Source organism: Bos taurus, chromosome 28 (assembly GCF_002263795.3).
Source record: "Bos taurus isolate L1 Dominette 01449 registration number 42190680 breed Hereford chromosome 28, ARS-UCD2.0, whole genome shotgun sequence".
Lineage (NCBI taxonomy): Eukaryota > Metazoa > Chordata > Mammalia > Artiodactyla > Bovidae > Bos > Bos taurus.
The window spans coordinates 9,186,378-9,208,226 of NC_037355.1; the positions used below are offsets into that span (position 1 = coordinate 9,186,378).

The 21,849-nt window shown below is 44.8% G+C and overlaps 2 protein-coding genes across 11 annotated transcripts in view; one reads left to right on the top strand and one right to left on the bottom strand.

Annotated features, from left to right (window-relative positions):
* LGALS8 (galectin 8) overlaps positions 1-9,433 on the top strand; it is a 33,818-nt gene extending 24,385 nt beyond the window's left edge. For 6 of the 7 annotated variants that reach the window (XM_015460929.3, XM_024986621.2, XM_015460928.3 and 3 more), the window contains 3 exons: positions 277-365; positions 1,260-1,425; positions 4,234-9,433. In XM_015460929.3, coding sequence (XP_015316415.1) covers positions 277-365; positions 1,260-1,425; positions 4,234-4,383 — 405 coding nt within the window. In that variant the 3' untranslated portion in view covers positions 4,384-9,433. The remainder of the gene's footprint in view (positions 1-276; positions 366-1,259; positions 1,426-4,233) is intronic. The other variant, NM_001045954.2, reaches the window with a different exon arrangement.
* The window catches only part of HEATR1 (HEAT repeat containing 1), a 51,085-nt gene continuing 36,150 nt past the window's right edge, over positions 6,915-21,849 (bottom strand). For 2 of the 4 annotated variants that reach the window (XM_059882604.1, XM_059882603.1), the window contains exons 30-45: positions 20,835-21,065; positions 19,984-20,110; positions 18,666-18,826; positions 16,157-16,203; positions 15,928-16,051; positions 15,174-15,314; positions 14,386-14,675; positions 13,291-13,441; positions 12,176-12,334; positions 11,882-12,016; positions 11,633-11,737; positions 11,381-11,549; positions 10,592-10,746; positions 9,941-10,099; positions 8,432-8,540; positions 6,915-7,462 (exon numbers count right to left, since the gene is read on the bottom strand). In XM_059882604.1, the coding sequence (XP_059738587.1) occupies positions 7,374-7,462; positions 8,432-8,540; positions 9,941-10,099; positions 10,592-10,746; positions 11,381-11,549; positions 11,633-11,737; positions 11,882-12,016; positions 12,176-12,334; positions 13,291-13,441; positions 14,386-14,675; positions 15,174-15,314; positions 15,928-16,051; positions 16,157-16,203; positions 18,666-18,826; positions 19,984-20,110; positions 20,835-21,065 (2,352 nt within the window). In that variant the 3' untranslated portion in view covers positions 6,915-7,373. Of the gene's footprint in view, positions 7,463-8,431; positions 8,541-9,940; positions 10,100-10,591; positions 10,747-11,380; positions 11,550-11,632; positions 11,738-11,881; positions 12,017-12,132; positions 12,335-13,290; positions 13,442-14,385; positions 14,676-15,173; positions 15,315-15,927; positions 16,052-16,156; positions 16,204-18,665; positions 18,827-19,983; positions 20,111-20,834; positions 21,066-21,849 lie in introns of those variants that run through there. The other 2 variants (NM_001076448.3, XM_059882605.1) reach the window with 2 other exon arrangements.

The window sequence follows — 21,849 nt, forward strand, 5'->3', positions numbered from 1 at the left end:
CAGCCGAGGTGACTTCTCAGAGGGAGTGTCACTCGGAGGCTCAGGGCCCTCCCCACATCCGTTCACTTCATGGTCTGAAACAGCCTCATGGAGAGTCTGCTGGGAGCCGGCACAGTGCTGACGGCCGGGGACCCCCGTGGGACCAAGGCAGACTCATCTGTCCCTTCACGGGGGTCACAGGGTCACGGCCTTTAAACATGTCCCGGTGTCTTCAGGCAGTTCTCCCACAAGATCTCTTTCTGAGGTTGCCTGGCACTGACTGGGGTTTCTTTGCAGACTCTGCCGTTCGTAGCAAGGTTGAACTCCTCCATGGGCCCTGGACGGACCATCGTCATAAAAGGAGAAGTAAATACAAACGCCAAAGGGTCAGTACCGTTAAGTGACCTTGAAAGTGCGGATGCGGCTGTGCGTCTCTTACCCTGTCACGGCAGTCTCGTGAGGTGCAAGTCGGGCTAGCGTCATAAGCTTCATTTGAAAAATAAGACGGTTAAAGCCAGAGGCAGTTAGACTGCTAAGGACAAAGTTGGTGGCAGAGCCCTAGGCTTTTTGTGGCTAGACAGGAGGGTGGCTTTTTGTCCACAAGGCACGCCCTCGCCTTGAACTGCAGGGCAGCCTACGAGAGCAGATCAGTTCTGTCAGGACTCCTCTTGTCATGGACTTACAAATTCCTACTCTTACAATCTTTTCCAGAGATGTGCAGAGTTCTGAAAGTTTGAAGTGCGAGCTATTTTCCCAGGTTGCACTAGTGGTAAAGAACCCGCCTGCCAGTGCCGGCAGCACAAGGCTCAGGCTCAGTCCCTGGGTTGGGAAGATTCCCTGCAAAAGGAAACGGCAACTTGCTCCAGTATTCTTGCCTGGAGAATCCCATGGACAGAGGAGCCTGGCGGGCTGCAGTCCAAGGGGTTACAAAGAGTCAGACGCGACTGAGCACACACAGTACCCTTTGAAGAACAGAATACTTGTAAATGTTGAGAGAGCTTCTGCTTTGGAGGGACCCTATTCCAGTGACAGATGTGATCCTTCGGGTCACTTATTCTAACCCAGTAATTTTTTCCCAGTCGGATCTATAAACACTGATTTTTAAGCTTTCCATATTTTCATTTTGCAAATAACATACTTATACCAATGGTATACTGACTCACAATTTTAAACATCACCTTCGGTGGCATTCCTGGGTCTTTGAGTTTAATCCTTATTGTTAAAATGGCACCCCTCTCTTTTCCTTGGCTAATTAATTTTTTCTTTAATTCTCTCAAAAGCTTTACTGTTGATCTGCTGTCAGGAAAATCCAAGGATATTGCTCTCCACTTGAACCCACGCCTGAATGTGAAAGCATTTGTAAGAAATTCTTTTCTTCAGGAGGCCTGGGGAGAAGAAGAGAGAAATATTACCTGTTTCCCTTTTAGTCCTGGGATGTACTTTGAGGTGAGATGATTATCTTCTTTGAAAACAGTACAGGAAAAAGAATCCTGGGGGTAGGGGTAGGATAAATTGTCCATCCTGGGCTTCCCTCATAGCTCAGTTGGTAAGACTCCACCTGCAATGCAGGAGACCCTAGTTCAATTCCTGGGTCGGGAAGATACATTGGAGAAGGGATAGGCTACCCACTCTTGTCTTCTTGGGATTCCCTGGTGGCTGAGCTGGTAAAGAATCCTTCTGCAATGTGGGAGACCTGGTTTCAATCCCTGGGTTGGAAAGATCCCCTGGAAAAGGGACAGGCTACCCACTCCAGTATTCTGGCCTGGAAAATTCTATGGACTGATAGTCCATGGGGCCAAAAAAAGTCGGACACGACTGAGTGACTTTCACTATTTAAATCAAGTACAGCTTAATATGGGGAGCTTGTGTGTGGTTTTGTTTAGCTGGAGACTGTTATTTTGAATGCCATTTTGTAACATAGGTAATCAGCACAAACGGCCAAGCCAGTCGAGTGCCACATTATTTACACTGGAATTATCCAATGTTTGTTTTCATGATGACAGTTTCTGTGTAGCCCCTATTAGTTAATAGGAATTTTAACAGGAACCTGGTCTCAGGGCTGAGTAACATGTTGAACCCTAAGTGACCACGAGGACATGGGAGCCGAGACTCCTTGCCCTGTCGCCTTGGTGACATGCAGCTGAGGTGGCAGCACTTTCTAAAGCGATCCTGCTTGTGTGCCTTCAGAGAAAGACACATTTAGACCACCAGGACTTGAAGGCGTGTAGTCCTGAGCCCCCAGAGGTGGAGTATCACAGCACAGCCTTTCCCCAGGTGTGCTTCCAGGCTGCTGAGCCCAGTCTCCTCGATGTGTCGGATACCACGTGGTTGGCTGGGTACCCTCACTAGCTCACGTGACTGACTCCTCATGTGGTCGCTGAGGGTCACTGATTTTGGTCATGCCTCCGCATTTTAAATTGTCACGTGCTGTAGACAATTGGAGCTTGCCAGACTCCTCAGAGTTGGTGAAAGCATGAACGTCAGGCTGAATAAAAGGTGGCAATTTGACACTAGTTTTATTAATAAGTTCCAGTCTAAGGCATGCCCTGGTGTGTGTGGAGTAACAGACAGAAATGAGCCAAGCACAGGCTCCTGAAAGTGATGGATACTGGTTTGGGATTCAGAAGGATGTGGGTACACTGCATTTTTCAGATGTTGCGGACATATGGACAAGTCGCTGGAGGTGGGAAGCGCGGCCCCAGGGTTGCTCACTTGGCAGGTGTCGGCGTGTGGGTGACGTGGGTTCCCTGAAGGAGCGGTGGGCGCTCTGGAAGAAGGTCGAGGATTGTGTCTGATGACTGGGAACTGGTGTCTTCTTTTTTGACCCGTTTGAGCCCCAAGTTTGGGAGTACTGCATTAGTATGAAAGAGGACAATAATAAATTCTCTTAAATAGTCTTTTCCTGGTCTTCTACTTCAGGAAGGGGAATTGACGTCATGTTGGATCATTGTGGTTTTTCGTGGGGCTAATTTTTTTCATTTTAAAAATGTCTTTCGGTTCTTTAACTTTATCTGTGAGCTCTTGTTTTTTATAAATTCAGTTGGCACAGTACCGTGTCCAGCAGGCTGTGGGCCACTTATCTCCCATTGTTAACATGCTGGCTCTCCACTTGCTCTGATGTCCCATAGAAACTTTTCACAGTGTCTGCCTAACACCAGCCTGTTTTCCCTTCTGAGCTTGTTGGGGTGGTGTGTCCTCTGTTCTGTGGAGATTGTTAAATGTTCACCAGAGAAGTCTTTCTGCCTGGTTCAAACTGGGGTTTCCACCGTTGTGGGCACAGGACCCCCAGTCACGGATAGCTCCCCCAGTTCTCTGCATCACCCTTCTGCCTTCATCTGTGTCAGTTACTGCTGTTATCCGTGGAATTTCCGCCTTACTAATCTCCCCCAGCAGTCATTTCTACTAGTTGTATCAAAAGAAAAAAGACACTCAGTTTGCTGCTTTGAGGATCCAGACTTTGTGCCTCTGTCTGCCTCTGGGGCAGAGGCAGGGCGCGAGGGGAGAGCGTGGACTCGCCCTGCTGGGCTGTTCAGTGAGGGTGGAGACGGGGTGGAGTGAGTGGCTGGACTGGCACGGGGGATGGTAGCAGGGAATAGGTTGAGGTGGACGAGAGATTTAAAAGGACTGCAGATTCTTCTGTTAACTCTGAAGGGCTAATACCAGTGATGACTCTGAACTGCATCTCTGCCAGAATGCAGAGGTTCATAGAACAAGGAGCTTTGACCAGCGTTACAGAAACAGTGTGCTGAGTGGGGGTGGGAATCAGAGTCACCAGGCAGCTGTGCAGTCCCCTCCAGCTGCCCTAACCCTCTGGGATTTAGTATTTTCTGAGCTGCCCCAAACCCAAGTTTGAGGCAGAGAAGTGAGGACCGAAGCCCCTGGGTTCCTAGCCCATGGCAAGAAGCAGCTCTCTCTCCTTCAATTGAGTTCCCATGTGTCTTGAGGAAGGCGACTTCCCACTTCACTGAGAGCCGGGGCAGGAGTGGGTGCATGCGGGGCAGGAGCGGGGGACCGAGCGACCAGCGGGCCTCAGGCCATGGTGAGGTTCCAGGCACGTGAGAGCCACTTCCCTGAGTGGGACAAGGCAGAAAGTGCCACCACCAGATACGCATTCGTCAGAGCTTAGAAACCGTGGCAGGGTGTCAGCGCTGGCAGGCTGGGAGAAGAACTAAATGGTGTACTTTTTAACACTCTGTGTGCAAGACACAAAACCTTCTAAAGCCTGGGGAACCCTCGTGTGTGCTTTCCTTCCAGATGATAATTTACTGTGACGCCAGAGAATTCAAAGTCGCGGTGAATGGTGTCCACAGCCTGGAGTACAAGCACAGGTTTAAGGAGCTGAGTAAAGTCGACACGCTGGAGATCGATGGCGACATCCACTTACTGGAAGTGCGGAGCTGGTAGCCGACACGAGGGCTGTAAATGCTGAAATACAGCATGACCTTGGTAACACTGGCCTTGGTAAAATGCCTCTATCATGACATGCTTTCTATACATTGTTAAAGTCCTTAAGTCCCGCTGGGTGTCCTTAGTCCCTGCTGCGCGACTTGCCGAGCCGAGTGAGAAGACTGATGCCACAGTAGTCACAGCCATTACTGTAACAGGCTCTCCTGCTCTCCTCTGCACCTTGACTGCCTCTTGTAAACCTGCTTTGCATTCAGCAAGTATTTAGGAAGTGCCCACTGCAACAGAGAAAGCCAGCCTGCACTGAGCATTTATCTTTCCACGTGTGCTGGGAGCCAGGGATACAGTGGGGCGCGTACATTCCCTGTTCTGCCAAGCTCTGGGCCACTGTTGCTCCTTCACGCACTGGACTCACCAGGGACTTAGAAGGATTATTCTATTAAGTCTCCTAAGGGCACAAATTTATAGGTGACACTTCCTCCAGTGCTGGCTCAGGGTTTGATTGTATCCCATAATTGGGAGGTTTGATGTTGATTTATGTCTGGAGATTTTCTTTAGCATGATAAATATCTAGCTCTGCGAGCTGGAAGCATTACCAAATGATTAACACTTTGAACTCTAAACACAGCACAATGATAAAGGCAAAAAGCAAAGCAAAACTGAACCAAATGGTGTTGAAATTAACTTGACGTCAGTCTCAAGGCCACTGATTTCTGTACCAGTAAATGCATATTTTAGAATATTGGAGTTTCGAGTGAGCCAGAGGTCTCCTATGCACATACTCTACAGAGAGTGTAAGGTAGACAAGAGACGGTCTCAATCTGTAAAATGTCTGTGGGTAACAAAGCAGTGTCAAGATCAGATTTAATGGCTGTTTATAAAGCAGGCCCCATCAGTAAACTGCAGCAGCCGAGACCAGTCAAGTGGAGAGGCGCTGGCATTCTGCCGCTGGTCAGCGCGACCAGCACTGCCTCCGCTGTCTGAAGACGGGTCCGTCATCGTTAGTGACGGAGATCAAAACGTTGTTCTGCTTTTAGTGATTAAAATCAGGACCTGTATCAGCAAGTTAAACTGTTGCATTTCTGTAATTTTTGTCTATTATTCTTTGAAGCAAGTTTGGCAGAAGTTCTTTGTAGAATTCTTACAGGTCAGATCTTGTTACAGGGAATTTCAGAAGTTTGTGAGTGGGGGAGGGAGAAAGCTAAATCCGTCGCATCATTTTATCATGTTAAATTGCTGGGCTGAATTCTGCCAGGATTTGGGGATATTTTCGTAACAGTTTGTGGTTAGATATTATTTGTATCCATATATTGCAGAAAATACTATTACCAATCTTACTCCTAAAGGTACTCAGTGTGGACGCTTTTAGCACTTAATTCTTTTCCATCTTTTCATGTTAATTTATTATGTGGAGTCTCACCAAACTCAAAAAAAAAAAAAAAATAGTGGAGGTAGGGATGTTGGGAAAGCTGTACAAGGCAAGAAGGGTCTAGACTCCCCAGGGTTATTTTTTTCCTTCAGAAAAGAACATCAGAGGGCCTGGCAGATGGCAGAAACTGTGGACCACTTAGAAAAAAAGAAAAGCCCCCTTACCTTGTTTTCTTTAATTCTTAACCACAGTACGTTTTCCTTTTATGTGGACAGTACTAAGAGTTCTTTGATAGAGTAAATATAAAATCTTAAGATCATTTGTAGAAAATAAGCTGTTACCATTTATTAATAAATCCTGTTGTGACATTTCTTAAAGAGAAATACGCACTCCTAGCAAGCTCTGTCTCCAGACGCAAACCAGCCTTCTGCTTGTCACAATTCCACACTAAATTTCTATATTAAATTAGATCAAGGGCTTTCAGACTTTAACAAAGCTATGGAACAGTTCTTAGATGCCTTAAAAATTTTAAAGGCATCAATTAATGTCTTCAACAAAATAAAGGCAGATTTAATTCTGCTTGAGTGTTCACTTTCTAGCTTCACCATGACATGGTGTAGAGAGAACGTTAAAGCTTTGAAAAAATTCTTTTACTTACTTTACTCCTCAGTTCTTGGTTAACTGCCAGTGGAAATGTGAGCACATCTAACTGGAGGGGCTCCTTCTTGCCACCGAGTGTTTCAAGGCCCTGGCTATTTGTAGGATCATTGGGTGTGGTGGTTCTGTAAACAGTCTATTGCCTCTACCACCCCACCCTATCCCCAAGAGACTGAAGGATAAAGGACAGTCCAGAGTAGAAGATGCATTCCAGAACGACCTGCTCTGTGGGGCACACACAAAAATTAAGACTGAAGTGTTATCCACCCAGAACGAAAAGTAAAAATCCAGTGGCTTCAGGGCTGAAAGCATTCTTGTTGGGTGCTAACTGTCATTTTCTTAAAGTAAAGAGCTGCTTTGAGTGAAATCCCTGACATGGATACCATGCAAAAGCTATTCCTTTACCACGAACATTCAGGTTTTATAGTCCAAATGCAGGTTAGCTTTGAATGCTAACATTAAACATGTATGTAGTGACAGTAACATCAATCAAGAGAGACTGTAATAGGTGCTGGGGCTTCCCCGATGGTTTATTGGTAAAAGAATCCACCTGTGATGCAGGAGACCTGGGTTTGATCCCCAGGCTTGGGGAGATCCCTTGCAGGAGAAAATGGCAACCCACTCCAGTATTCTTGCCTGAAGAATCCCATGGAAAGAGAAGCCTGACGAGCTACAGTCCAAAGGGTCCCAAAGACTGAGCAACTGAGCACACACTACACACATAGTCAATGCTGAAACAAACACAGCAGTCTGTATAAAAATACCACGTATCATTTACTCTCTGTAGATTCTGTACAACTGGCAGGAAAGGCTTCTGTGGTCGCATAGATCAGGAGGGGATTTTGTAAAGAAGTCCAAGCAGGGTTAAGGCACCAAAAGTAACATGGTCCCGAACACCCAGAATAAAGACATGAAAGAGCGGTCTGATCTCTGACCAGAGTACGAAACACCCGAACCCAGGGTTTCAGAAGTAGCTCTGGAGAGGCTCTCCCAGGAGGGTCTCCAGCTGCTGGATGGTCTTCTGGCACTGGTGCTCTACCTCTTCACATTCATCTAAAAAAAAAAAAAATCAGGTCAGTCTTCCTGCCTCGGTTCTCGTCAGCCTGGTCTGCACATCCTGCTCTCGCTGAGTCCCTGAGTCAGGAGAGAAGTGAGCACAGTGCTGAGGCGGAAGCCATCCTGAAGTCCCTCCTGCCTTTCTCCTTCCTGCCTGCCTCCCCTTCTTACGGTCTTAGACTAGGGAAGCAGACAAAGACCCCAAACAGTGGTGCACAAATGAACATTCCAGACACCTCGCAATGCTGCTCTGTTTAGTCATTCATACAGCCCCGCCTGCGGCGGGGGAACAAAGGCGCAGGCACCTGGCTGGGATGCGCAGTGAACGCCAGCGTGAAAGCATCAGTCCTTGCCTCCGCCACCCCTGCTCGTATCTGTACTACTTCCTGGGCTGCATGGTAGTACCATGCTCACTCTGCTCTGTGTGCAGAGCTGCACAAACCTGAACTTCAACCCCAGTTCCACCTGTCACACTTGTTATCAGATTAGTTAATCCTGTCAGAGCCTCTAGTTTTTTCCTTTATTTAAAAAAAAAAGGGCTAAGGGCATGTGCCTGGTGAGGATTAATGAGCTCATCCACACAGAGTACAGAGTAAGTGCGGGGCATTAACAGTGCTACTCCACTGTATCCTTAGTGGCACTGGATGTTTTGATATAATAACCCTGCATCTGTGGACCAAAATATTCAATCATAGTCATGTATGAGGTTAAAGCAAAACAACATTATAGTCTGTACCATCAGCAAAAAACACAAAGGTAAAGACAGTAAGATTATGCTGTAAACAAATCTCAAATGAGGAGGAGGTGTTTGCTTTCTAACTGTTCCCTCCACCCCACTCAAAACAGGAGCTCAGCCTCCAGGCAAAGTGCTGGAGCCAAGAGCTCATCACAGTTTCTCCAAATGCGCGTTCCCACTAGGCACATTCCTACAGAGGTTTAATTACTTCTTAGAAGTTTGGGAATTACCTTCCATCAATTCAGCTAAGAACGGAATGGATTCTGGTAACAAGACGATATAATTCTCTCTCAGTTTTTCAGCCAGTGCTAACACAGTTATCAGAGCAGCAAATCGAACCTGAAAAGATGAAGAATCATTGTTTAAAAACCAAAGAACTATTATAGCTCTGTTTGTTAATTTATGATCTAACTTGAGACATGCTCTGAATCTTAAACTGTTATTTCACTCTCCATTCAAGCTTCATCTTAGCATACCAGTTCATTTAACAGTTTGAGATCTGTTTAATAACATGGGCAACCTTGTAAGTCACAGCCTTTCAATCTGTGTTCTAGTACTGCAGGCCTTTCATTTGAATGTTTTTTTTTTAATAACATTTTCCTTAAACAAAAACAGTAAAAAAAAGCCACATGCAAATTGGAGTGTGTCATCAAATGTGACTGCACTGGAGCTGCTGGCTGGCCTGGCTGATGCCCACCTGGCGGGCGTGTGTCCCCAGCCACTGCAGGCAGGACTCCTGCCCTCAACCCCGACTGGGGTCACCATGTGGTGGGGTGAGGGGCTGCACCCTCCTCAGCCTGACCAGAAGACACTGACTGTGTCATAAATGTCCTAGTGTTGGAACTTAAAGATTGAAGTGCTGCTTACATGTCTTGTCTGTGACAAGGAACCCAAGCAGCTGTTTGCTTTGTTAGTCATTCACTCTGAAACAAAAGCCTTAGTCATTCACTCTGAAACAAAAGCCATCTTAGTCCTCTTTCTGGTTTGGGGTAATTTAAAGAATATCTGGATACAGCAAAGTGAGATGTTTAAAAAACATTTGTAACTGCCTATGTTCAATCAGGATTTTCCTGATCTGGTACAATCAAAACATGTTACAATAAATCTAATGCAGAAACTTTGTAAGAACCTACAATTTAAAATGTAGGGGTACACTGGAAGAGCCTCATGGTTTCCATTACTTCCAAAAAACTAAATGTTGTGAATTTCAACCAATAAATCTATTAATAAAATTCTGCTTCAGTCTGTTTTATCCACTGAAATTCCAGTGTCATAATCAGCTTGCGAAATGGTGATCCATCACTAGGACAGCTTGAAAACTTCAAACCTCCACACATCACTGCCCCATGCTGATGCACGTTATTCCACAAAGTCCTAGGCCAGAGATGTGTATACAACAGGATAATACACTGCTCTAACTCAAAGGAATAGTCTGTGGACAAACACAGCATGTGTCTGGGAGTACACTGACGTGTAAATGGTGCTTAAGAAAACACGAGGAACTGAAGTCTTTACAGTATTTAAAAGTATAAAGCATTTTAGTGGTCCTGTCTAACACACCATGGGCGTGGGAAGGACTGCTGTTTATAAATGGCCTGTAAGTGGAATTCAGATTTCTCAGGTTCAGTCTTCTGCCTGACACAGGCCAACCCCCGGCACTAAACACAGCAGTGCAGGTCCTGCGGCCGTGGCCACGGGTGCCAAGCGCACAGCATCCATGCTGCACCACTGCGCCTGACCTTGGGTGAGGAGTCCCTCGTCTTCAGCAGAATCTGGTAGTTGAGTGGTTTCCAGAGCGAGTCATCGGCCATGGCCACTGAGAACTGCGCAAGGCACGGTATCAGGTGCTTTGTCACCCGTTCCTGGAACTTCTCTTCGCCTCCAAGCCTGTTTTCCAGCTGTTGACAGTGAGACAAGGACTGAGCAGTGGGTCTCTTGCTGTTTGAAAAAAATACTCAACGTATATGGTATTTTACTATCCTTCCTAATAGCAGGCTCAAAAACCAGGTACTACTTATTCTATTACTCTCTAGAGCAAATCTACCACCTGCGAGGAACTCAAATGGAATCACAGCCTATGGCATCGCCCCTTTTCCTCTGCAGAAACTGAGAGAAGAGCAGCCAAACCCTTACACACACTCAAGAAACTCAGTTTTTAAGAATTAAAAATTTAATAGACCTTAATCATGCCTTTTATTTGAAAAATTAAAAACTCAGTCAATGCCACTGTGAAGACAGTTACATTCATGAGAAACATGAAATCAATTTTGAAATTAAAATTTCATAAAAAGAAGAAAACCCAGCAAACTGTGGTTCTGGTCAACATAAACCCTGCAGGCACGTACCACTGACTGTCCCAACTTTTAACAGCAAATGGTTCCACTGGTTACCTGATCCACCAGGGGCACCATCAAGGCTTCTGCTCTCTCTTTACTTAGAAAATGCTGGGTGTCAAACAGGAAGATTTTGTATAAGCAGTTCAGAATAAACTGTAGTAGCAAGCAGCACTTTTCAGGATCGTTTTCAGAGTCAAAAAACGCTTCATCTGTAGATTGGGGAGAGTAAAAATGGAAACAAAACCAAAAAAAGCTGAGTTTCAAATCTCCAGTGTTTAAATTCAAATCACTATTATAAGAACTATAAGTAGAGGGGTATTTCTAAAATGATCTAGAAATCAATCAGGATGAAGGAAAATAGACGTCTCAGGGGACTGGCTCACTCTTTTAGAGTTGTTAACATTCTTGGTTGTTAAGATTGCTTAGTCTGGCAAATGGACTGCTTGTTATTAGTATTAAAGAATAAATCAATTTTAATGTTTTAGAGTTAATTCTAGAAGCAAAGAAATGAACCTTTATTCTTTCTCCCGAGTGAGTAAATTAATAGTGTGTGTGTGAAAGTTGCTCAGTCATGTCTGATTCTTTGCGACCCCATGGACTGCCAGGCTCCTCTGTCCATGGAATTCTCTAGGCTGGATCTTCCCAACCCAGGGATTGAACCCAGATCCCCCACATCGCAGGCAGATTCTTTTACTGTCTGAGTCACCAGGGAAGCACCAATTAATAACATGCTAAAACAGTGTCTGACAACTGACTATCAAGTAAGAAATATATCTTCCTTACTATTCCTGGTGTAATGTACACAGAGCAAGCGTGCCAACTGACCTAGAGGCCACTACCTACCTGTTTTGGAGATGTTCACCTGGTTCAAGGTGTCAGCAAAAGGCTTCACTAAGTGACCAGCAAACAGGGTAAAAAGCCCTTTCAATTTTTCAGCAATGCAATCTGCCAAGTTGTAAAATGTCAACAGCCTGTCCTTGGGAGCATCCTCAGTCTTAGCCCAATCAAATAGCTAAAAAGATAGAGTAATATTAGTTTCTTCTATGGATCTTGTGACTGATATGTGAGTAAGAGAAGTGGAGGAAGAAACCTCACCTTGAAGAACAGGGGTCTGAATGTGACCTCAGAAAGTTTGACCACCATGGCTACGAGACAGTCAATGATGTAATTTTCCGTTTTTCCGATTTCCTCCAGATCATTCTAAAAACAGAAGAGCTAATTTATTAGCCAGAGTACTGACATCTAGGTCTAACTCTGGCAGGTACAACAGGTTACAAAGCTAGACTTTTCTCTGGCTCTGAGCTAGGTGGTACCTTCAGGACAGGCGGGTGGAAACATGCCTACCTCAGCGTGCTGGGTGCGGAAGTCCAGGGCCTCCAGGAAGAACGTGGTGAGCTGGGGCTGGTGGGAGGCGAGCTCCTCCTTCCTCATCACCCCAATGTGCTCGCGCAAGACGCTCATAAACGGGCCCATGAGATTCTGAAAACACACAGGAGATGTGCCCGTTTTTAATACTCCTAGAGTTCATTAATACATCTGTAATGGCATTAAATAACCATATTCTTCTTTTAAGTGAAAATCTAAAATTTAAGTACCACATCTCCATCCTCCGAAGTCTAATACCCCATACAGTCTAACCTTCCAGTTCTTCTCAATCTGCTTGTATGTCTTGTTGATGGCTGGCAGTAACACTCGGGGTGACAGCATGGTAGCCAGTGTCTTTTTAAGGGACGTGAGACGGACATTAGCCTGGGAGGCAGGACCCATTTCACTAGTGATTTTCTCCAAGTGAATCACCTGTAGGAAATAACCACCACCATTAAGGCCACCACAGGTCCTCACCGAGAGCATCTGTCTACACACGCACAGAAAGTCCTGGTGAGGATGGAGAAGCCGGTCCACGTGCCAGTGACTGGGAACGCTCAGTGCACTTAGCCTCACACAGAACTCCTCATGCACCAACCCCAAACGTAAGAATAAATAAAAATAAAGACTTATTTTTAATATTTAATGTAAATTAAAATGGAAGAAAACGGACAGATGCCTCTTTCCAGGGAGGAGTCAGGGATGCAGGCAAATGGTGGGAGGCAGGACAGAGGGCAGGGCTCAGGACAGTGATCTTAAGAGGACAAGGATCCAGGGACCATGACGAAAGCTACGTTCTTTGCTAAAGAATCTAGAAAGCTGCTCAGATGCAGACGTCCCTTTCTTCATGACGTCTACTTTCAAGGTGTGGCTAGAAAGTATGTGAATCAATCAAGTCATCTGCGTCCAAGCAGCTAAGGCTCCTAACCTCATAAATGGCCAGTGATCAACACAACACAACAGATGGGGGCCATTCTCAGGCATTTTCATTTGGCTAGAAATGCCAATGGCCCACTGTCTGAATTGCAGCACAGGCATTCCACTCTGAAAGACACCGTAGGGTCAAGAAACCCTCATGTTAGGAACAAAGCAGTCATGCCCATTTCCACAAGAAGCTCTATCAGCCCAAGTCCAAAAAGCTCACAGGAAAAGAAAGCAGTAAAATACATCCTGCAAAATCAAAGAAAGAAAGAGTCTCCTGACAAAGCAACGCCCATACCAACCTCATGACTGAACTGGGGGGACAGCGAAAGTGAGAAAGGCACACATTTGGTAAGAAGCACATCTTGTCAGAATAAGAGTCTCCATGCCAAATGGAAAGCTTCAGGCACAAATAAAATGATCGAATCTCTAACTTTTCCCTTCCCCTACTGTGGTCACTGACTCACCTGCGACAGGACCCCTTCCAGGTAGGGGCTGATGAAGTGCGGCAGGGTCTCGACCACCTTCTGCAGGGCTGCCAGGGCGCTGAGCAGGTAGACTTCACCTGAGACCAGCTCGCGGGTGCTTCTCATGGTTGTCAGCAGTGGCGGCATCAGGCTGGAAAGAAAGGACACAAGTTTCAAAACTTAAAGCACAAACGGAGAATGGAAGACAGAGCAGAAGTCACCATGAAAAAATCCAAACCGCCATGCGTGCCCCTTTCATTCTGACGTCCGAGCCCATGAAACAGCTATACATTTCATGTTCCCAAGAGCAAGAGCTCTCCCAGGGCCCACAGTACCAACTCAGTATCACTTTACTTAAAACATGACAATGTCTTTCAGCTGAACACTTGCTACGTGTCAGGTAAGCATGGAAGCAATTGTACTCCAATTAAAAAAAAAGACCAAAAAAAAACTGTTACTGGTCTACAAAGAGTAAGTAAGGAGACAGCAAGCTCTTAAACATTTATAGCAGTTGGGCAGAGTAATTTTATGTCTGTGACTCTAATAGTAATAAGAAATTTTGTGTGCCTGTGTTATTTCATTTTTCTAGTTATTTTTACTGTATTTTATGAAAATAGCAATCTATGCAATTAAAAATTTTTTTTAATCTCAAAAAAACAAAAAGCCATGCATGCACTGCCCCATCATTACCCCATGAGACAGGCACTGTCTCGGTTTGTAGGTGGCAAAGCCCTACAGGCTAAGTAACCCTGGCAAGGCTGCACAGCCAGCGAGACAGCCAGGAGTGGCCACTCCCAGCGTGGCCGGCACGGGCCAGTCGTGGCCTGACCATGGAAGGGCTCCTTCATGAGACGGTGCTGTCGCCACTGCTTCCCAGGACTGCTGGTCCAAGGGGAGCAGAAACGGGCCAACACACGCCATAAAGGTAAATGAGAATGCTGTGTTCTCCAGTTTGAAGAAAAGATCACTTCTCTAACAAATCGAATTTTATGAAACTTCTTCTAACGGGCAAAAAAAAAAGTCACTAAGGTTTTACTTCCCAGTTGGTAGCAGAAACCTTGTGCAGCGGTCCTGCCCCAGGTCCCCTCGGCGTACCTGGGGAGCTGAGGGATGGCCAGGGCTTCCAGGGTGGAGACCACCTCGGCCACGCATAGCAGGGCACTGCCCAGGACGTTCTTCTCCTCCTTTGCGCCCAGAGCAATCAACTTCACAGTGGTGTGCAGCACCGGGACGAAAGGCTCTGGATTTTCTGCACCGAAATTCTTGCATAAGAGCTTTAAGGTATACAGAGCTGTCTGTCTGTTTATTGGTTGATCTTCTAACGTCTTTCTTTTATGCTTCACCATGGCCACGAGGACGGGGACCAGGTCGAGGAAATGGTAAATCTGAGGAAGACAGCCAGAATTCCCAAACAATTAAAGCTGCAAAGAAATGCTAGTCTTCTGTCCATTTTTACTGCTTGAGATTGCTTAAATGAAGATCAGACCACGAAGTCCTAAGCCATATGATTATACACAAGCAACCATCGCCCCACTTGTGTTACTTACGAATAAATGAATGCATGTGCTTGCAGTCAATTCTGTATTTATATAAAGCACTCTACCAGTTTGGAGTGAAAAAGGACTAGAATCATGCCAAAGTTAAGGCAACATGTGGTCAATATTAAGCAAGAATTCCATTTGGTTGCAATTCCACTCTAATAGCTCTTATAACACATACATAGTGCTCCAGAGTTCATATCACATTTAAACACACAGGCAGCACAGCATTATTGGATAATAACATACTTATTTGAACTGTACCATTAGAGAAACTACAAGGAGTTAACTGCAGCTCTGATGAAGCAAGGACTGGGTAATGGGTCTCTAGTAGTCTTCACTTACAATTTTCTTCTTCCAGGAGGTTTTCTGCTGTAGCTTGTTGTTCAAAAGATCCAAAGCTTTCCGGCGAACAGACGGCAGTGGGTTCTCTAGCAGTCCTCTGATCACGGGGATGAAGGTTTCTGTGGGCAGCAAGGCGTTGACCTAAACAGCAGGTTCACATTTAACAAAAGAGGAAAATATAAAACACAAAAGGGAAGATGAATCATTTAAGACAGACTTCCACTCGCTGCACACCTTCAAAGTATGAGGCGATTGCACACACCCATTCTTATCTAGTTCTTACACTCACGTTTCAGGGAGGCATGACTAACCACATTTATCAAACACACAACACCAAAAGAGGATGCTGTCATTAAGCTAACTGCTCAATGCGACATAGATAAGCAACTCAGCTCAATTTTAAACAGTGGTCCTGGCCAGTGATTTTACTGATGAACTACACACTCCACCTATTAGGTTATCATTTATTCCACTTGAATAAACTGGAACGTTATACAGTAGGATATGACTCAACATTTAAAGCTAATGCTTTAAATTTACTGAGATACACAATCTCATAATCAGTAGATAAGCAACTTTTTCAGGTAAAATGATCTCTAGGCATCAAATTCTTTTCCAAGAAAAATCTGAGCTGCATTCTATTAAGAGAAGGTATCGCTAACTTTATTCTTAAAGTAAAACTTTCTGATAAATAACTTGACAATGATATAGCACAGCAACAAAACACAGAAGATGGAGAGAAATAAATGCCCACCTTGTCCAGCATGTCGTAAGCTTTACTGAGGAGTGCTCGCCAGAACTTCCCAGTTAGCTTGTCTGCATTTCTCTCCATGGACTGTGCTACAGCATTGATGTAGCCAAGAACTGTTTCTAGCAACCTGGAACACAGGAGACTCATGTGAGAGTTTTAACTTCTTCCAGCTTTCTGATTAAAAGTTTGAAATTCTTTCCGAATACAAATTAAAGAAAAAAAGGGAACATACCTCTGTTCCAGGCCTGTCAACACCTGAGGACCACCACTTTCAACTACCTGATTTTTAAAGAACAATATGGAAGTCAGTGATGAAAAATCACTTGAAGTGAAGTGAAACTTCAGAAATTCTTCCCCTCACTCCCCAGTGTTTTCTGATATTACAACTTAATCAGGTCCAAATCACCCCCATCATACTGTATTAACTCCACTTCCCTTATTTTGATTACACTTTATAGATATTATCTATAAAATACTACAAAGATTCAGAAAAATACAGCATATGATGTAACCCTTACCTATTAATTTTATGAAACGGCAATCTTTTGTGAGGCCTGTGTCTAACTTTAAGATGGTAATAAACATGAAGGTACAGCTGCAGTCCCTACTTCACTGCTCTCTAATCCCAATCTCCTCCACCCCGAGCCCCACAAACCTCAACCTGCAGTTAAATGTCATAAAACATACCAGGCAGCAACACGCTTTCCTTGATGACATTCGATTTTGGGGGGTCTCTCTACAGTGAGTCATGGTGCTCTAGCTCACTTATTTTAACTGCACACACTATTCCTCTTGATGTATCACAACTTACTCATTCACCTCTCTTTGTGGATGTTTAGTTTATGTCACCCCCCTCATCCTTTTTTCCTTTAGTAACAGTGCTAAAAAGAACCTTTGTCCTTGAGCACCTAGCCAAGTTTTTGTAGAGAAAGGGAACTGTTGGATCACAGGGGCCAACATCTTCGCCTGACGGGACACTGCTCAGCGCTTCCAGAAGCGGCAGTGCCGAGTCCCAATGCCCAACACTGCGCAGAACAATGACCGTGTCCCCACAGCCTTGCGGCTTCCTGTATTAACAACTTTAAAATTTCCGCCAGTTTGATAACATCACAGTGGCATCCCCTTTCACCTGCCTTTTCCTTCTTACTAAGGACGCTGTTTCATCTCACTGGCCATTTCAGATTCCTCTTCAGTGAATTCATATTTCTTGCCGATTGTTCTAATAGAAACAGATGCCTCTTGACTTATAAACAGCTTAGCCTGTGGTTTTCTTTTCATTTTGCTTATGGTGGCTTTTTACTGAAGTTTTTAAGAAATTCTTCTCCATCCTCTGGTTATGTTTTCTTTGATTTTCTTCTCAAAGTGCCAAGCACTCCTTTTCACACTGAAGTTTTTAATCTACCTTTTGTTTAATCTAACTTTATACGTGACGTGAGCCTTCCCCCGTACTTGGCACAAATCATACCAGACCTAGGGCTCGCACACTCCTCTCCCCCGACTGTCACACGGTGCCGCCCGACATGGCAAGTGCTTTTTACATCACGTGGGTGTGGCCAGCTGATGTCCAGTCACACTGATCCACTCGCATCATCAGGCACCACCACCGGCCTAGACTCTGCTTGACACAAGCAGTGTCTACACTGGTCACTCTCAAGCAAGCTTGCTTAGCTAATTACTAGTTGAACAAGTCTGCCAAGTCCTTTTCTGATTCTTACACTTTGTTCCTTTAGCTGAGTGTGAACAGTGACCCAGAACACCCTTGTTCCAAGCTCTGATGGGCACACGTTCAGGCCTCATGATGAAGTGTGGTATAAACCATGTCTTTATCAGGCCAAGGAGATCCACCTACCTCATGATGCTGATGATCATTGTCCTTAAGTCATGAGTAAGTACAGAATTCTCTAAGCTGTTTGTCTGAATACTTCAGTGATCACAGATTTCCTGTCTTGATCATGCATTAAAAGGACAGAGATATTCAAATGCTCAGCCATTCTTGTGTTCCTGGTCATGACCCTGACTCTTCTTTCTGTTTCTTCATGTCTTCGTTTTGTTTCCATATGTACTTCTTTCTCTCTTGTTGTTTAAAGTTTAGCACACAAACAGAAAGATGTACAAATAGTGTGTGCAGAGCTCACTATATGTGGTAAAGAAACAGCGTATTATCGGCACCTCAGAATTCCTCCCCTACCTGACCCCGACTCCTGCCCTCTCCTCCTTCCAAAGACAGACACCGTTGTTACTTCTAAAACCACAAGTGTGTTTTGCCTGTTTTTGAACTTAATACGACAGGAACCACAGGATGCATTCTTTCTGCCTTCTTTCCTTCGATGTTATACTGATGAGTGTCAACAGCGCGTCAGTGAGGTTCACCCGCGTCCAGTGATGACGACGCTTTATCCACTCCACTGTTGATGGACATGTGGACTGATCCAGTCCGGGCACCTTCAATAATGCTACCATTAACATACTTTTCAATGTCTTTGGGTGCACACATTCATACTTCTGCAGGGATGCACCAATTGAGGACAGAACTGCTGAGCCACAGGGCTGATGCATATGCAGTCTTAGCAGGTCGTGCCCAACACATGTTCATGTTGAAGTGAACAGCACTATTTGCTTTCTCTTACAGGCATGCCTCATGTTTTCATGAGACACTTGCCAAACTATTTTTACTAGCCTAAACCACAATTTCTTCAGAACAAGCAAAATTATATCATAAATACATTTAAAGAACATCTGACCTTTCTGATAAAATTGTTGGAAGCCAGGAGCTGAGACATGAAGGACACAGACAGAAATTTAAAATGCCGCAGCTGCTTGCTGGTGTGCGCATCTATGTTAAAGACCTGTAGCATTTCTTCTTGTGGTTCGCTCTTGTTAGATACTGATTTGGGAATGGTTTCTGAAAAAGAACAATGAACAAGTGACCTCACTCACCTTCGACCGATATTTTAGTATATAGATACAGGTATTAATGAGCATGGTAAATGCAAACAAGTTTTAGAGAGAACTCTGTTATGCATAAAACACATGTATATTACTAAACATATCCATATAATATACATGAAAAGAAAGTGACAGTGTCAGTTGCTCAGTCATGTCTGACTCTTTGCCACCCCATGGACTGTAACCTGCCAGGTTCCTCTGCCCATGGAATTCTCCAGGCAGGAATACTGGAGTGGGTATTATAGCATTCCCTTCTCCAGGGGATCTTCCCAACCCAAGGATCAAACCTGGGTCTCCTGCATTGCAGCCAGATTCTTTACTGTCTGAGCCACCAGGGAAGCCCTATTATATACATATATAATTTGTTATATCTACTTTTTCCTCTTCTAAATTAGTGAAAGATGTATTTTCAAATAAAATATCCAACAGCCCTGAGAATAGAGTATATAAGACAAAAGCAAACAAACAAAAAACAAGGTAACTGAGACAAACAAATCGAAGACAAAGATATTGCAAAAAGAGTCTAAACTGGCTCCATGCCCCATTTCTGAAGCTACAGAGGCATGTACTTTGATGGCCCACAATGGACTGAAGGAGGGTCATCCCTCCCCTTCAACATTTAAACCTAAAAGTTGAGGACGTTTGTCCTTAAACTTCGTAAAATTCCATACTCAATTGTATCGAATATAAAAGGGGTATGTGTCTACTGGTGGCCCCTTACAAATCACTGTCCTAGAGGGTGAATCAAAATTCAGGCTTTGTTGTACTTAGCCTGTCACCACACATGGCTCGCATTTTAATGGAAAGCTAAGATACAGCTAATAAGGTCCTACTAACTTGCTGTCTTTTTACTATAATTCATCCCACTCAGAACACTCCACAGCCCACATACCAGCACAGAGACACAAAAACCAACGTTTGAGGAATGGCAGGTAGAAATCCTGCTTACTGTTTTCTACAAAGATTTGAGAAGGTGACAGACATATAAATTACTGACTTACTTTAAAAAACCCTTCTAAAGACATGCCATGGGTTCTGAGGATACAGTGCATAATCTTCTGCTTCTCTCAAGCTTCCAGATCAAACAATAATTAACATCTGACTAACACCTACCTTCTTTTTCCTCTGGCAGCTTCAGTAAGTACTCAAGGATAGTCATCAAGCTTTGGATCTGATGCTGGACACTAAACTCACAACAGACGGAAATCCAAAATTCAGTGTCTGCCTCTAAAATAGCATCCTGTGTAGAGGAAAGAAAGAAGTAATAAAACTGTACCTCTCAAATTTACATTACTTAACAAGTACAAATAAGGGAAACATTTTAAAAATACTTCTCAGCACACAAAGCCACTCCACACAGACCATAAGAATGGTCATGTGTATGACTAGAAGAATCAGATAGTGAGTTCCTTACATAAGAAAGCCAATTTACAAGAATTAAGAGGTTTAAGTCCAGGATAAACTGCATTATGATTTCTGGTAGAACTGAATTACTTAACACAGGTTCTAGATCTATTCCTGGATCCCACTGTCTAAGAAGTCATTTAGAAACAGCCTTGGACCTGTAAGTCCCCCCTCATCTCTCTCAACAGGGCTCTTCAAAACAGTTACCTGCATCTCACTGGCCTCTCTAACACTGACTCTCCTCCCCTGCCCCCTGAAATGAGACACAGTTTAATTCCTGTACAGCCCTATGCTGTTGGGCTTAAAAGAGACCCACCCAGCATGGCACCAATTGTTTCTTAAATTCCAGTCACCCTCAGGAGAAGTCCTGTTACTCCCAAGGATATTCAGTGCCTCAGGCTCTGGAAGTAGGTCCAAAGAATATAAAAAAATGCCTTTAAAAGCACTTCTGAGCTCATGCGCATTAAGCATCACCAGCCACAAGTTTAAAGTGAAAAGTAATGCAAAATCTATGTGAAACACCTCCCGTTTTCTCTTCTCACCCCGCTCTGTGCTCTGACCTTTTCTCCATAGGCGGCCGCCAGCACAGTTTTGGTGACGTACTGTTCAAAGAGCAGGACCAGGAGAACCCAGAGGAACCTCTCTGCGCCCAGCGTGTCAACAAGCTGGACGAGGACGGGCAGGCGCCTGTGCTCGGGCACGTGGGGCAGCGCATCCACAAACACGTTAATGATCTTGACCACGATGTCCTCCACGTTCCTTGTGACTTCGGCGGAGTCGCCACCATCAGACTGCAGGGCAGCAAGCAGGGGACAGCAAGGAGAAGCCAACTCGCCATGAGACAAGCTTTAAGTAGACTCGAAAAGGCCTTCTGATGTGCCCCCAAGACAGTTATCAAAGGGATTCTAACAACCAAGGAGTACAGACTACGTTCCCATGAGGGGACCACAGAGTGCAGGACGTGAGCCCCGCCCGGAAGGAGGCGCTCATCTCCGCCAGGCACCACGCTCCCGTGAAAAGACTGCAGAGGCCAACGACGGGCCCTGAGAGCGAGGCTGCTCTGGGGGCGTCCAGAAAAACCTAACAGGATTTGAGCTATGCCTGCAGAAGGACGGTATCGTCTAACAAGCGCAGCAGTACAAAGCCAACAGCCCCCTGCTGCTTTCAGAATACAATTCTGACCATCTGGTACGGGTGCATGAAAGACCACTGCTGAATCAATGAAAGAATGAAGAAAGAGACACGGCCAGCTAACCCAGCGCCCCGACTTCCACCCGACTTTGCTTTCCACGTCCCTCACACACACTGTGCACAACCCCAGGCCGGGACCGCCAGCTGTTTCAGAGGACAAATCCTACCCTCTTCATACCAGTTTGAAGTGCATTTCTTATGAAAGTCTGTGGTCATTCTGGCCCATATGGGCCTTCCCCTACAATGAACTCTTCAGTGTTTCTCTATCCCACTGGCATACATCACATGAATGCATAATGTTATTTTCCTTTTTATATATGTGTCCCACACTGGCTAATTTGCTGGACACAAAGAATACCAACCTTACAGCAAGATTAAAAGGAG